The following is a 14,605-nucleotide window of genomic DNA, read 5'->3' on the forward strand; positions in this document are numbered from 1 at the left end:
GCAGCAATGTAAGGCACTCGGTGTCCCATCCTGAAGTCTGTGTGCAATGGAAAGATGGCACAAGAGTATGGAGCTGTCCAGCGGAGAGCAAGTGACCAGCCTCATTCTGGGGCTCATTGGCGTCAAACGCTAATGAATTGTATTGGTGGTTCAGGAATGGATTCAGAAAGATAGCAAATGAGTAAAACTGGCTTTTTAACCACCATTCTGGCATGTTTCCTCTACTCTAAGGCTCACTGGCTTAGGTTGCTGTTGCTTCCTCTCTCTGGAAAATGCAAAGGTGCACAAGGCTTCTTTACAAGTTTCACTGTATCAGAACCCTCTGACAAATCCCTTATAGATGCTCTGACCCCATCCCCCACCCAGTGTACCACAACCATACCATTCAGTAATAACAGAACAAGCTGAGGATGCTAAGTCTACAGAGAACATCTCAAACACTCTCAAATATTGTCAGTATTGGAGGGTTCTAAAACCAAACGAAAACAAACTTGCTTGATCTCAGACTGCCACTCAAAAGGGCAGATTAGAATTAACAATGGAAATTTTCAGGCTGGTTAACTTTAGTCTATAGTAAATGATTTGTGAGATCTCTGAGCCTGCTGAGTAGGAATAATGAGCAAAGCTCACCCTCCTAAGCTAAAAATATTTATGGATAAGAAACTATCTTTGAAATTAAATGGTGGCAGACATGTCCAAGGAATATTGCGTGGATTTGATCCATCTATGAATCTGGTGATAGGTGAATGTGTGGAGACGGCTACTAGTGAGCAACAGAACAATATTGGAATGGTGGTTATACGAGGAAATAGCATCATCATGTTAGAAGCCTTGGAACAAGTTTAATAAATGACAGCTAATCAGAAAAATCTGCATCCCCTCTCCAAAAGACTACTTAACTGTATACAGTTTGGTCATGTACATTTTTATAGTTAACTTTTTTTAAATAAACATTTGCAATAATCAAAAAAATTAAATGATTTGTGAACTAGATCTTTCCATGAAAATAACAGTATGCTTTACCATTGAGCATACTTTGAAACAAACAGCTGGAATAACAGGAATTCCTATAGCACATAGGCAAGAAAGAAGACCACCCTGGCCATAGCCTCCCTTCTTTCCCACAATCTGTCACATGGTCTGGGGGCCTGCAGGTGGCTTTCCCAATTCCAAACAGTGGCTACACACCCTCAAGCTAATGTATGTAAGAATCATCAAGAGACCTAGTTAAAATTGACTTTGACTCCGGAAGTCTGGCAGGAAAATGGAGATGCTTCCTTTACTGAGTCAGTAAGCACAGCCCATTTCAACTCCAGTCCACATGGCCCCTCACTCCCAGGTGACATGGCATCCTACTTTGTAGGGAAAATAATCCAGACTGTATATACTTTCCTGCTTGAAACTTATCAATCAATACATGCTGTCTTTCTTTCCCAAAGGGGGGAGGAAATTTATCCTATCTAAAGTCAATTTCTATGTATGTTGAGAATACCAACCTCTTTCACTCTCTTATTTCCAAGTGTTTTTGAGTCAAGGTCTTACTATGTAGGCAAGGCTGACCGCCTCCTCCAAAGTGCTAGAATTGCAGATGTATTCTACCACACAGCCATCAACTCCCAACCTTCCATAAAAGATATGTCCCCCATTTACAACCAGAGGCATTAACTCCAGGTGGTCACTGAGCACTTGAAATGCAGAATCCTTGCATATACCCACTACTCCCACCCTCCACTGGGGCTTGAATTCAAGCTTTTGTGGATTTACTTAACTATTTCTCTCCAGGTTGGAGCTCTATTACTTGAGTACACTTCTACTTCTTTATGTTGCGTAATGGGAGCTGAGAGTCTCTTGGATTTGTTTAGTTAAAAAAATTTGGGAAGTGGCACTTTAGCTCTAGTAGAGCACTAACTAGCCTTGAGCTGAAGAGCTCAGAGACAGCATCCAGGCCCAGAGTTCAAGGCCCATGACCAGCAACAACAAAAGAGGAGTAAAACAATACAGTCAACAAGAGATATGTAACTATTAAACTCAATGTCACACTTTCCCCTCTACCTCTCCTCTGGGGCTGGGAATGTGGCCCAGTGGTAGAGTGCAGGAAGCCCTGGGTTTGATTCCTCAGCACAACATACTCAGGAAAAAATCCTTAGCGGATGCTCAAGTAGTATACTGCCAGCCTTGAGCAAAAAGAAGCCAGGGACAGTGCTCAGGGCCTGAGTCTAGTCCCTAGGACTGGTGTGTGTGTGTGTGTGTGTGTGTGTGTGTGTATGTGTGTGTGTGTGTGTGTGTGTAATTTTTTTTGCTGGTTTTTGCTTCCACCGCCAATCCACAGGTCTCAGCCTCCTGAATAGTTAGGATTATAAGCATGAATCACCAGCACCTTGCTCATTAATGCCTGCAATCCTAGTTGCTCAGGAGCCTGAGATCTGAGCCTCTCAGTTCAAAGCCAGCCCAGGAAGGTCTGGGAATATGGCCCAGTGGCAAGAGTGCTTGTCTTGTACACATGAAGCCCTGGGTTCGATTCCCCAGCACCACATAATTACAAAAAGGCCAGAAGTGGCGCTGATGGCTCAAGTGGCAGAGTGCTATCCTTGAGCAAAAAGAAGCCAGGGACAGTAGTCAGGCCCTGGGTCCAAGGCCCAGGAATGGCAAAAAAAAAAAAAAAAAAAAAAAAAGAAGAAGAAGAAAAAGAAAGCCACCCCAGGTAGCAAAGTCCATGAGACTCTAATCTCCAATTAACCACCAGAAAACTGGAAGTAGCACTAAGTGGTAGAGTGCTAGCCTTGAGCTAAAGAGTTCAGGGATAGTGCCCAGGCCCAGAGTTCCAGCCCCACACAAATACCACCCCCCCAATTAAATAAATGATATTTTTTGCACATTGAAAACACAGTTAATTAATCTTCTTTATTTGACTGGCAGAAGCTTGCTAGCCCTGGGTTAGCCTAGGACTCATGATTCCCCTGAGGGATTACAGGCAAATATAAATCAAACTGTCCTTTTCACTTTTTAAATATGATTTAGGGAATTTAAAGCTTTTCTTTTTGCTGTTTGTTGTTTTTAATGCCAGTACTGGGGCTTGAACTCGAGGCCTAGGTGCTGTCCATTAGTCCTCCCCCATCCCAAGGCTAGCACCCTCCCCCCTGAGCTACAGCTTCCCATGGGGCTTCTCAGTGGCTAAGAGATAGAGAGACTAGGATCCTGAGAGCTCAGCCTCCTGAGTTGTTAGGATCACAGAAGAGCAACGCTGGTGCCTGGATGGAAGTCAAAGTTTAAAGTGTCACTTTCAGCCTATTTCTATAGAACTCATCAAGGGCTCTACCATTCTAATTTAATTTTATTTTCTGAGGAGGGACCAAAGGAGTGGGGGGAGAAAGAGTGTTATTCTCCTGGGCTCCAATGCCAACCCTGAAACTACATTCTCTCTCCTTCCTCCATGGCTCACTGGACCAGTTTTGGCTCCTGACCTTCTGATCCACATCCCCTTGAGAGAAGATGCTTCCAAGTGAGACTGACCATTCTGTTTCCAGAGCCCGGGTGCGGGTTCCGGGTGCGGGCCCGGTACGTTTGCCGGTACGTTTGCCTTGAGGCCCTGGCAAAGGGTGCTGGGTGCATGGCAGGGCCCCGCAGTAAACAAGCACCCGCGCAGCTGAGCCTCGCTGCGCCCGGCTGCAGCCCTTGCTCCAGCGACGGTTCCGCGGGACCTCTAGTGTCAGGCGCGCCCCGGGCCCCAGCTGGCTCCCCAACGCCGCCGTGCGGGTGCCTGCAGGGGTCGGTGGCCACAGCTCCGGCGGCGGGGAAGGCGAATGGCGACGTCAACCACCCGGTTCGTGCCTCCGGGCTGGCAGCCCACCTGGGATGGGTTCACCCCAGAAGCGAGGAGCTGGGGGGCTGCCCACCGGGGAACTCGGGGCGCGGTGGCGACATGGCTCGGCTGGACTTGGAAGACTTGGCCCGTGCACGAGCCGGGCGCCGGACCCCAACCTCATCGCCCTCCCACGTCCACGGTCTTGGGGACCCTGGGTCCTTACAGCGATCGCGCGCGCCGCTCTTTCCGGAGCTGCGGTCGCCTCGCCATGGCCCAGCGGGGCTTCCCGGCCCGGTCCCCCGGGAATATTCGCCGACACCCGGTGGACTCCGCAGGCTTCGCGGCCCCGCCCTGCCTTCCTCGCACAGAGGAGGCCCGCACCGTAGCCGGGTCTCCGGGGCGCGGGCTCGCGGCGGGGCTGGGTCCCAAGCAGTCAACGCCGGGCAGGCTGCGGCGGCTCCTCAGCTGGCGCACGGCAGGCAGCGAGTGCGGGGCCCAGACGCGCCGCCGCTCCAAGCGCGCCCACCCCGCCAGAGCGCCCCCGGGCGGCGCCCGCCTTCAGCTCGCCGCCTCTCAAGGTGCGCATGCGCAAACACGCTCAGCTCGCAGTAGGCGTGTTTCTCACGCACCCCGGGAGAATGAATGAAAGGCGGCGGAGAAGAGCAAGGCAAACCCGGTGTCCTCCTGAGGAGAGCCTGTCCTTATTATGGAGGTTCAGGGTCAGGCAACCTTTTTACGGGTGACTGTCGCCTTCCTCAGGAGACCCAGCCACCGGATCCCTCGCAGGTTGGGCCTGGGACGGAGTGGTCCCCCGCGAGGCGGACGCGGGGTCGAGCCCACACCTCCCGCCGTCAGGGGGCGATATTGCCTGGCCGCCTCCCAGCATGCCCCGCGCCGTGCTAGTGCAGACCCCGCGCGACCCGGCTTCACCTGGAGACCCTGCGGAGCCGACTGTGGCAGCGCGGACCATGGCGGAGCTGACTCTGGTAAGGGGCTGCCGGTGTCGATGCCGGTTCCGGGCTCCTCGGGACCCGGTGTTCTAGGTCCCGCGGGGTAGGGGCCGTGGTCCGGGTTTCAACCCTGGGAGGAGCGGGCGGCTGCCACCATGGCCACAGCTGGAAACGACTCCGGGAACCTAGGGGGAGGAGAGGGCGCAGGCCCTGGCGGGACCTGAGCAGGTCTGGGCTCAGCCTCCGGATCCCGCTTTGCCCCGGGACCCGGAGGTCAGAGGTCACACTGGGCCTCACTACCAGTGTGTTGCCGTGTTGCGATGCTGTCTTGGCGGGCCTCGGGTTGCTGAGTGTGGCTGGGCCGGATAGTTGCGCGTGGATTGTGTGGCACGGTTGAAGCAGATAGGAACACCCGTGGGGATGACACGCTGATTCGTTATTTGGTGAAACCGAGTGGCTGATTTCCTGACGTCCTTTACGTGTAATCATTTATTTTGTGGTGCGGAGGTCACATCTGGCCAGCACCCATGGCCCCATGGCAGGTTGCCTTGTCCGGCATCTTGTCTTGCTGGACGTGCCTGGAGTCCTAAAGGAAGGGAAGTCCCGTCCCCAGGGGCTGGGTGCTCCCCAATCCCTAGACCGGGGTGGGCTCTTGGCCTCTAGGTTGCTGAACCTGTCTGTCAAGTGCCCAGGACTGGGAGCTTCCTGTGACCCTGCTCCTTGACTTGACCTCCTTAGGATCAGATGAGCTCAGGCAGGAGGATGCCATGCCATGTCTCCATCATCATGGCCTGTGTCCTGTGGCTCTTCTGGTCACCATGGCGTCCCAGTCAGCTCTCCATTGAAGCTAGATTGGTTTGTTAGTATGGCTTTTGTTCTATCTTTCCTCTCTGGCCTGTTTCCTGACAGTGTTAAGAGTGTTAGTGGGCCACAAGGTTTTGTAACCACTGGCTACCTGCAGACTGCTAATGCTCTAATAAAGACTCCAAGTTTCCATCCTTCAAAATGTGGTTTCTCAGAGGTTTTACCATATAACAATTTTAAGATTTTTTTTTAAATGCAAATCCTGGGGCTTGGACCCAGGGCCTGGGCACTGTCCCTGAGGTTTTTATTCCTCAAGTCTGCTGCTCTACCAAGTAAGCCAAAGCTCCACTTGTGGCTTTTTCGTGGTGACCTGCTGTAAGAGTTTCGTGGAATTTTCTAAAGCTCAACTTTGAATGAACATCCTCAACATGGGCTGGGAATATGGCCTAGAGGCAAGAGTGGTTGCTTCCTATACATAAAACACTGGGCTTGATTCCTCAGCAAAGGCCAGAAGTGGTGCTGTGGCTCAAGTGGCCAAGTGCTAGCCTTGAACAAAAAGAAGTCAGAGTCAGTACTAAGTTCCTGAGTTCAAACCCCAGGACTAGCCAAAAGAAGAAGGAGGAGGCTGACTTGGGTAGATTGTAGTTTGACGTCACCCCTGGTGGAAAAGTTAGTGCAACTCTTTAACTCCAATTAGTATTAGAAAACTGGAGGTTGTGTGGTGGCTCAGAGTGGTATAGTGTTAGCTTTGAATGCAAAAACTCAGGGACAGTCCCCAAGCCCAGAGTTCTACCTTCATGGCCAACAAAAATAAATAAAAATATTAATTAATTAAATTAAATAGGTCTGGGAAGGTGGCTTAGTGGTAGAGTACTTGTTTGCATGCATGAAGCCCTGGGTTCAATTCCTCAGTATCAGACACACAGGAAAAGCCAGAGGAGGCACTGTGGTAGAGCACTATCTTTGAGCACAGAGAAGCCCAAGGATAGACTCCAGGCCCTGAGTTCAAACCCAAGGATTGCCAAACAAATTGGCAACACACTGAAGAAAAGTCAGTTGATGAGAGGGAGATGCGGGGTGATTGCTGCAATCGTAACTGTGTCTACATTGTGTCTGATATTGCAGTTACCGCTGACTTTTGAGGACGTGGCCATTTATTTCTCAAAGCAGGAATGGCAGCATCTGCAGACATGGCAGAAGAAGCTCTACAAGCACGTCATGAGAACCAATTATGAGACTCTGGTCTCACTAGGTAACAAGCCTTCCACTTCAGGAAGGTGTGGATCCTGGGAAATGGCTGGGACTTGATAGTGCAATTTCTCAAAATTCTAACTCACAAGGACTTTTCACATCATAGTCTGCTTTTTGGTGGTTACTTGGGAAATAGAGTCTCTCACCTTTTTTACTTAACTGGCTTCAAAATGGAGTCAGGATCTCAGCCTCCTGAGTAGCTAGGAATACCAGTACCCAATAAGGGAAATAAAATGTATGTGTGCCAGTCCTTGGACTTGATCTCAAAAACATTTTAAACAACTCAGTGTGTCTAAATGTACTCAAGGAGGCCAAGCTCCCCTGTCTGACTTCTCTGTGCAGGTGGTGATCTTTCTAAACCAGAGCTAATACTCTGGATTGAACATGGGAGAGAACCATTTGGGAGCTGGGAAGAATCCCAGAATCTAGAAAGTGTGAAGGATTCCTCTGCTGAGATACATTTTGATACTGTGACGGAGGAACAGCTGTTGGGTGGTGAGTACTAAGAAACCACGGTTTTGATGTTAAGATAGCTTGTTCAGCTTTCCTAGTTTTCCTTCTATAATCTGTTCTTCCTGTTTGTCTGACCTGAGGCGAGATGTCTTGTATATTGTAGAGAAAGGCAGTAAAGCATAGTGCTTGGGTGTGTGGGATCTGGAGCTAGTGTCTGATCTTGTATTTTCTGAGTAAGCTTGACCGGTGATAGAAGCTGTTGATATTTCCCATCTCGAGTATAAAATGAAGCTAATGAAAGTAATTAGTGCAGTGTTAAGTGATCCTGGCACAGTAAGAACATGCTAATGGCAGTCATTTTGTTGTAGGAGATGAAAAATATCAAAAGATAGTTCATTTTTACCTTTGGGACCAAATGGCTTTCTTCTACCTAGATTCTAGCACGAGGGTAAAGCTAGTTCATGCTGCCTGGTCTTAGGGACAGAAAAATACACAGATGACATATATCTGTGGTAGTTATGAGGGTTGTGTTGGAAACTCATGCTCCCCATACCTTGGGCCAGTAACTGTGTGTGTACCTAAGATGGGGTAGTCTATGTGCTACCTTTTGTCAGGCCATAGACTGGGAGAAAATGGTTTACTTTTGATTTCAAGAAGCCAGCGAGCTCAAAGTATTCTCCAAACCCGGAGAGACTAAATGTTATTTTCTGTTAGTTCCTTTGCAGGGCCATGGTTCCTCTGGACCTTTCTTAGAAGGAAGGGAAGACATTTCCTTCAGGCTTGAGCAAGGCCTCAGCCTTGTGACCCCACAGAGACCTGACACCCTGGCTCCAGGTGCAGCGGCCCACAACTCTAGCGTGTCTGTGGGAGAATGGGGAATTCCAAGTCACAGAGCCCTGGGCCTCCTCTCGTGGGAGGGTCTCCCGTGTTCTCACCCGGCCTGTGGAGAGAGCTTTGGCAAGGAAAACCATTTAGGGACTCACCCGGTGGGCCAGTCCAAGGACCCAGCAAGAACGGCTGGGAGGAAACCAGCCAGCCAAGCCAACCTAGCAGGGGCACCCTCTGGAGGGGAGCCAAGGAATGTCTCCTTCAGCATTTGCAACCCACAATTGGGGCACACCCTGCAGCAGCCCACGGATGTGCTGCCCTTCCAGTGTGCCCAGTGTGAAGCGCGCTTCAGCCTGTGGACCCAGCTGTACATCCACCAGCGCAAGCACAGAGACCCCAGGCACTTCCCCTGCAGCATGTGCAGCCTCGCTTTCCCCACGCCATGTCACCTCCAGGAGCACCAGCTCACCCACAGTGCCCAGAAGCCCTTCCAGTGCCTGCAATGCCCAAAGAGCTTCTGCCGCAAGGGCATCCTGCAGGACCATCAGCTCACCCACATCATACAGAATCCCTTCCAGTGCCCACAGTGCCCCAAGAGCTTCAGCCATAAGGGCACCCTGTGGAAGCACCAGCTCACCCACAGCACCCAGAAGCTCTTCCAGTGCCCACAGTGCCCCAAGAGTTTCAGCCGCAAGGACACCCTGCAGGACCACCAGCTCACACACAACACCCAGAAGCCCTTCCAGTGCCCGCAGTGCCCTAAGAGTTTCCGCCGCAAGGGCATCCTGTGGGAGCACCAGCTCACCCACAGTGCCCAAAAGCCCTTCCAGTGCCTGCAATGCCCAAAGAGCTTCCGCCGCAAGGGCATCCTGCAGGACCATCAGCTCACCCACATCGCACAGAATCCCTTCCAGTGCCCACAATGCCCCAAGAGCTTCAGCCACAAGGGCACCCTGTGGAAGCACCAGCTCACCCACAGCACCCAGAAGCCCTTCCAGTGCCCACAGTGCCCCAAGAGTTTCAGCCGCAAGGACACCCTGCAGGACCACCAGCTCACACACAGCGCCCAGAAGCCCTTCCAGTGCCCGCAGTGCCCTAAGAGTTTCCGCCGCAAGGGCATCCTGTGGGAGCACCAGCTCACCCACATAGCCCAGAAGCCCTTCCAGTGCCCACAGTGCCCCAAGAGCTTCTCCCTCACGAACACTTTGCAGAGGCACCAGCTCACCCACAGCGCACAGAAGCCCTTCCAGTGCCCGCAGTGCCCCAAGAGGTTGTGCAGCAAGGGCGCCTTGCGGGATCACCAGCACATGCACAGTGCCTAGAAACCCTTCCCCTGCAGACAGTATGGCAGGAGCTTCATCCGGCAGGCCAACCTCACCAGGCACCTGTGCCTGCAATGCAGGGAGAAGCACGTGCAGTGTTCCCTCTGGCAAGAGCTTCCTGGCCAGGGCTGACATGAAGACATACCAGCTGCTGCACAGAGGGGAGATGCCGTTCTCCTGCAAGTGCGGCAAGGGCTTTGCCAAGCGCTTCAAGCTGGTGGAACACATCAGGACTCACCTCATCGAGAAGCCTTTCCAGTGTAACAAGTGCAAGAAACCTTTCCAGTGTCCCAAGTGCAACGAGGCTTTCCACTTGAAGACACAGCTTCACAGCCACCAGCGGGTACACACTGGGGAGAGCCCTAAGTCCAAACTCACTGCCCATGTCAGAGTGCATACAAAACCCTGTCCTGCCCCGAGGGACCGGAAGCCAGTGAGTGAATGAACGAGATGGCCCTGGTTCCTCAGAAACGGCCCAAACCCACAGGAAGGCAGATGGGAAGAACGGAAGGGGCTGCTTTAAATAAGCATGTGACACAGATTAGGAACTGGGGCAAAGCTAACAGATTTTTCTCCTTTGAAATCACTGGCTACATTTGCAATCTATTAATAAAAGAGAGATTTGTTCTGCCTGTCTGCCTTAGATGATGATTCTTCACCTAAATTCAAAGCTAGCTCTAAAATGCAGATTGAGTTCAGATTGGAGGGCTTCCAACACCACAAGGCTGGGAAGATACTGCCCTGTCAAAGACCTAAGAGCTTATTGTCTTCGGTGCCTTTTCATCCACTTCCTACCCACTTTATTTGTTTGTTTGTTTGTTTGTTTTGTGCCTCCTGGAGCTTGTACTTGGAGCTAAGGGTTATACCTTAGCTTTTTCCTCACGCCTGCATCTGTTCCACTTGAGCCAGAGCTCCGATGTGTCTTTCTTGGTGGCTGGAGACAAGAGCCTCATGGACTTTCCCATCCAGGTTGGCCTGGAACTGCATTCCTCAGAGCTCAGTCTCCTGAGTAGCTAGGATTACACATGGGAGCAAACAGTCCCCTGCTCCCAACACTAAGCTTTAACAAAGTGATTTGGCTTCAAAAAAACAGAGAATCTCTCCAGTCCCATCCTCAAATCTGAAAGTAAGTGGCTGGCTCCTAAATTCCAATCTATTTTTTTCAAGAGTGTGATCATGACCTATGGGCTAAGTACAGTGAATTTTGTTCTTGGCCTGATACTCTTGAATTTGGTTTTGGTTTTGGTTGGTTAGCTTTTTAACTGAGAACAGTCGAATGAATTCTCTGAACCTTTGTTCATATGGATGCTGTAGTTTATGTGAAGGTCCTGTAGTGATTACACATAGTTCGCCCTAAAATAGTGGTTATTTCACCAAAGTTTGGCCAATCTCACAAGAAGCAAAAGAAAACCCGCGTCTGCAGGGAGGCTGGGCATGTGGGTCTGTTTTCTCAGTCACCCACGAGAACGCCCAAAAGGTGGTAGCCTATGGCCAGGGAAACCGGGCATCGACCTGATGTGTGCTTCTCCTTATTATGGAGGCCCAAGGTCAGGCAGCTTTTTTCCAGGTGATGGTGGGGTAGAACAATGTGGAGATGGGTGGAGGGTGCGAGAATGGGATGGGAAGGCTGGGCAGGAATGAGCCATGGTTTGGGGCAAGGGTGATGATGAGGAAAGTGACCTATGGAGCCACCAAGGTGAGGCGGCTCCCATTCCAAGGGAGCCGGGTTGACACCAGCTATTACCGGAATTACTGACTTTAGGATGGGGGAGTTCAAGTCAGGCAGGTGAGGTGTCCCCAATGTGTCAGGGTTTTGGTGGGGATCATGCCACACAAGGGCTGGGGTGCTCACTCAGCGCGCTTATGGTTGAAAAAGAATCTAGGATTCAAAATGGAATCCTTGTGACAAGTGGAAATAAAGTCCAAGGTTAGGATTCGGTGGGTCTGACGTAACTAACCCTGAGTTTTCAGCACACCAGGAATCAAAGTCTTCTCAAACGTGTATTTCAGCAAGTGAATGGCGTGACTGCCCATGAGACCATCTGTAAATCAGGAAAATGTGACAGCCATCTGGTTGGGGCATTTACTGTGGTATTTTTAGAGTACAGATACTTATAAAAGATGTAATTTGAGGTCTACTTCAGTGTATGCATCCCAGTCAAATAAATAGAGACAGTTAAAAATCATGATTTTCTAAATTACTAGCACCATAATAGAAGGAATGTCTAGGAGGCAATAAAAACATTCTGAATTTTCTTCCCAAGAAAATAGATTTTATAACTTTATTTTTTTCTAGTCCTGGCGCTTGAACTCAGGGCCTGAGCACTATCCCTGAGCTTCTTTTGCCCACAGCTGGTGTTATATAGTAAATTGTCTGAGAAGCCACCTATTGGAGCATCGAATCTTGGAGTTTTCATTAGAGCATAGCAGCCTGCAAGCCCACAAATACACTTAATACTATGAGGACACAGGCCAAAGAGGAAAGATAGAACAAAAACCATAGCAACAAACCTATCCAGCTTCTATGAAGAGCTGACTTGGGACACTGTGGAGATGACACTAGCCAGGAGACAGGACACAAGAGCCAGGTGGCATGGCATAAGGACTCCTGAGCTGACCTGACCCTAGGGGGCTGGGTCACAGGAAGCTCCCAGTCCCAGGCACTTGACTCAGCTTCAGTAACCTATTGGCCAAAAGCCCACCCTTGTCTCTAGGGATTCAGTAACACCCATCACCTGGGCGTGAGACTTCCCTTCATTTATGAATTTATGCACATCCATCAAGACAGGAGGCCCAGTTGTGCCACCTATCATGTGGCCAGTGATGGCGCTGGCCAGATCTGACCTCCATAGTACACTGGTGCTCTACCACTTGAGCCACATTGCCAGTTCTGGCCTTTTCTGTTTATGTCTCACTGAGGAATTGAACCCAGGGCTTCATGCACATTGAGCTTTACATTTTCACTTGGCTCTTTTACTTAAGGCTCGTGCTCTACCACTTGAGCCACATTTCTATTTCTCCTTTTTTTCTTTTCCTTTTTTTTTTTCCCTGAAATGCAAAAGCAAGGCTTTATTCAAGTGGGCGCGGCTCGGGCCTCATCCTACCCACTGACACAGCGGAGGTTAGGAGGAAGCCTCGAGCTGTGATTTCACAGAGCTTATAAAGGCAAAAAACAAAGTTACAGCAATCAGGTGTTCAAGCAAGATTAGGATACAGGTATAAATCTGTTTGTCTCAGTGCTTGAGGTATTCCGGGGCAGTTAGCATTAAGCATTCCCAGGCAGTTAGAGTTAAGGAGGGAGTTTCTTGACCTGCTGGGCCCCAATAAGCTTCCCCTGGGTTTGCTCATAGTTTAAACAGACAATATAATGGGGGCTGCCTGAAAATGGGGTTTACTTTAACTCTTCATTTCCTCGTTCTGGTAGGTAACTCGAGAACCAATCGTGGCTCTCCTTGCTAATTAGTTTGATTCTGACTGAGAATCGGTAGGGACAGGTTGGTATTGTGCCCACAATACCATAAGTTGTCGGTGGTGTTTTACTCAGTTGGTAGCGGGTGTAGCTCAGGAGGAGGTCCAGTCTCATAAAGGGCCTTTAGCTTGGGCCAGATCTCTTGGTGGACTTGCTATAGGACTCTGAGGGGGATAAAAGCTCATAACAAATGTGAATGCAAGTTAGGAATAACATGTAGATGACATCACACAAGTCCCTTAGCCCTGCAGATGCAGGTACAGATAATAGTTTTACACCAAAGCCCCAATTCTGACTCTATATTATAACCAATTTGATTACATACCAACTTTACTCATCTGCTCTAATTTTAAGACATACTGATACCATTTGTTACCTACTCAAACTTTCTAGGGATTATCTTTCTCAATTTTAACATGCCAAAACCTTTTAATCTAAAGGAAACATTTTTGCCTCCCCAATTCTCTCTCTAAAGTCTTTCCTTATAGTTTTATAATCTGGTCTTATAAAATTTAACATATCCCCACTCACACCATCTTCTACTTCCTCACACCATCAGCGACTTACTGGAACATTCTCACAATTGACTTTTTCAATCCCTTTCTTATCCAGAGTAAACCTTTTTGTTTTCTCTATCCCTTTCTCCAAGGCTTTTTATACGAACTTTCCTTTTTATATTTCCTGGTGCTTCTTTGCTGCTAGAGTTTTAAACTGTCTACATTTTGTTTTCCTCTGGTGTGCAGAATCCGATTATCTCAACTACATCAAGGCAATTTACTGTGATTCCACCCACAGGCTGTTGGGGAAAACAAAGGTGGGCAAGGGTCAGTCTGATGGGACTGCTGCTCCTAAGAAGCCAGACCAGAGCCAACTATCATGAGTTACTATTTTAGAGTGGATTTCTCCAGTTTCCAGTGCCTCTAAGTGCCTAAGGTTGGCCAGTGGCATCTGTAAGATCCATCCCCAAGAGGGCTCCATGAAGATGCTCCCAGCAGTTTATTTATTTTTTTATTTTTGCCAGTCCTGGGCCTTGGACTCTGGGCCTGAGCACTGTCCCTGGCTTCTTTCCGCTCAAGGCTAGCACTCTGCCACTTGAGCCACAGCGCCACTTCTGGCCATTTTCTATATATGTGGTGCTGGGGAATCAAACCCAGGGCTTCATGTATGTTAGGCAAGCTCTCTTGCCACTGGGCCATATCCCCAGCCCCTGCCCCCAGCAGTTTAAATCTGTCCAGTTACCTTGGTACCTGGCACACCTGATGTCAGTTACCTCTCCATACTGTCCCACTCATTTTTCTCTTTCCCTCTCTCTCCACCTCTGCTGTGGGTGCTGCCCTGCCCTCATACTTTGGGCATCTCGGTTCACCTGCTCGGGGTCGCCATGGGTCCAGGGGACAATGCCACCCATGCAGCCGCCTCCCAGCATGCCCCGCGCCACTAAGCTCAGAGCCGGCGCGACCGGGATTCACCTGGGGGTCATGGCACAGGCGAACATGGCACATGCGGGCTATGGCCGAACTGACTCAGGTATGACGCTGCCGGTTCCCATGCAGGGTTTTGGAGCTCCACCCTGGGAGGAGCTGGCGGCTACCACCTGGCCACCGTGGCCACAGCTGGAAACCGCGCTGTGAACCATGGCAGAAGAGAGCACGCTGGCCCTGGTGGGCCCCAAGCTGGTCTGGGCTCAGCCTTGGAATCCCCGCTTCACCCAGGGACCTGGAGGTCA

At 50.1% G+C, this 14,605-nt stretch overlaps 1 protein-coding gene across 1 annotated transcript; it reads left to right on the forward strand.

Moving 5' to 3' along the window:
• Positions 1 to 615: 615 nt before the first annotated feature.
• Positions 616 to 846, forward strand: LOC125347304 (small nuclear ribonucleoprotein G-like). The gene has a single exon (XM_048340454.1). It carries the CDS (start codon positions 616 to 618, stop codon positions 844 to 846), a length of 231 nt encoding a protein of 76 aa, XP_048196411.1.
• Positions 847 to 14,605: the final 13,759 nt, after the last annotated feature.

The sequence above is a fragment of the Perognathus longimembris genome, chromosome 2 (genome assembly GCF_023159225.1).
Source record: "Perognathus longimembris pacificus isolate PPM17 chromosome 2, ASM2315922v1, whole genome shotgun sequence".
In the NCBI taxonomy this organism is placed as follows: domain Eukaryota; kingdom Metazoa; phylum Chordata; class Mammalia; order Rodentia; family Heteromyidae; genus Perognathus; species Perognathus longimembris.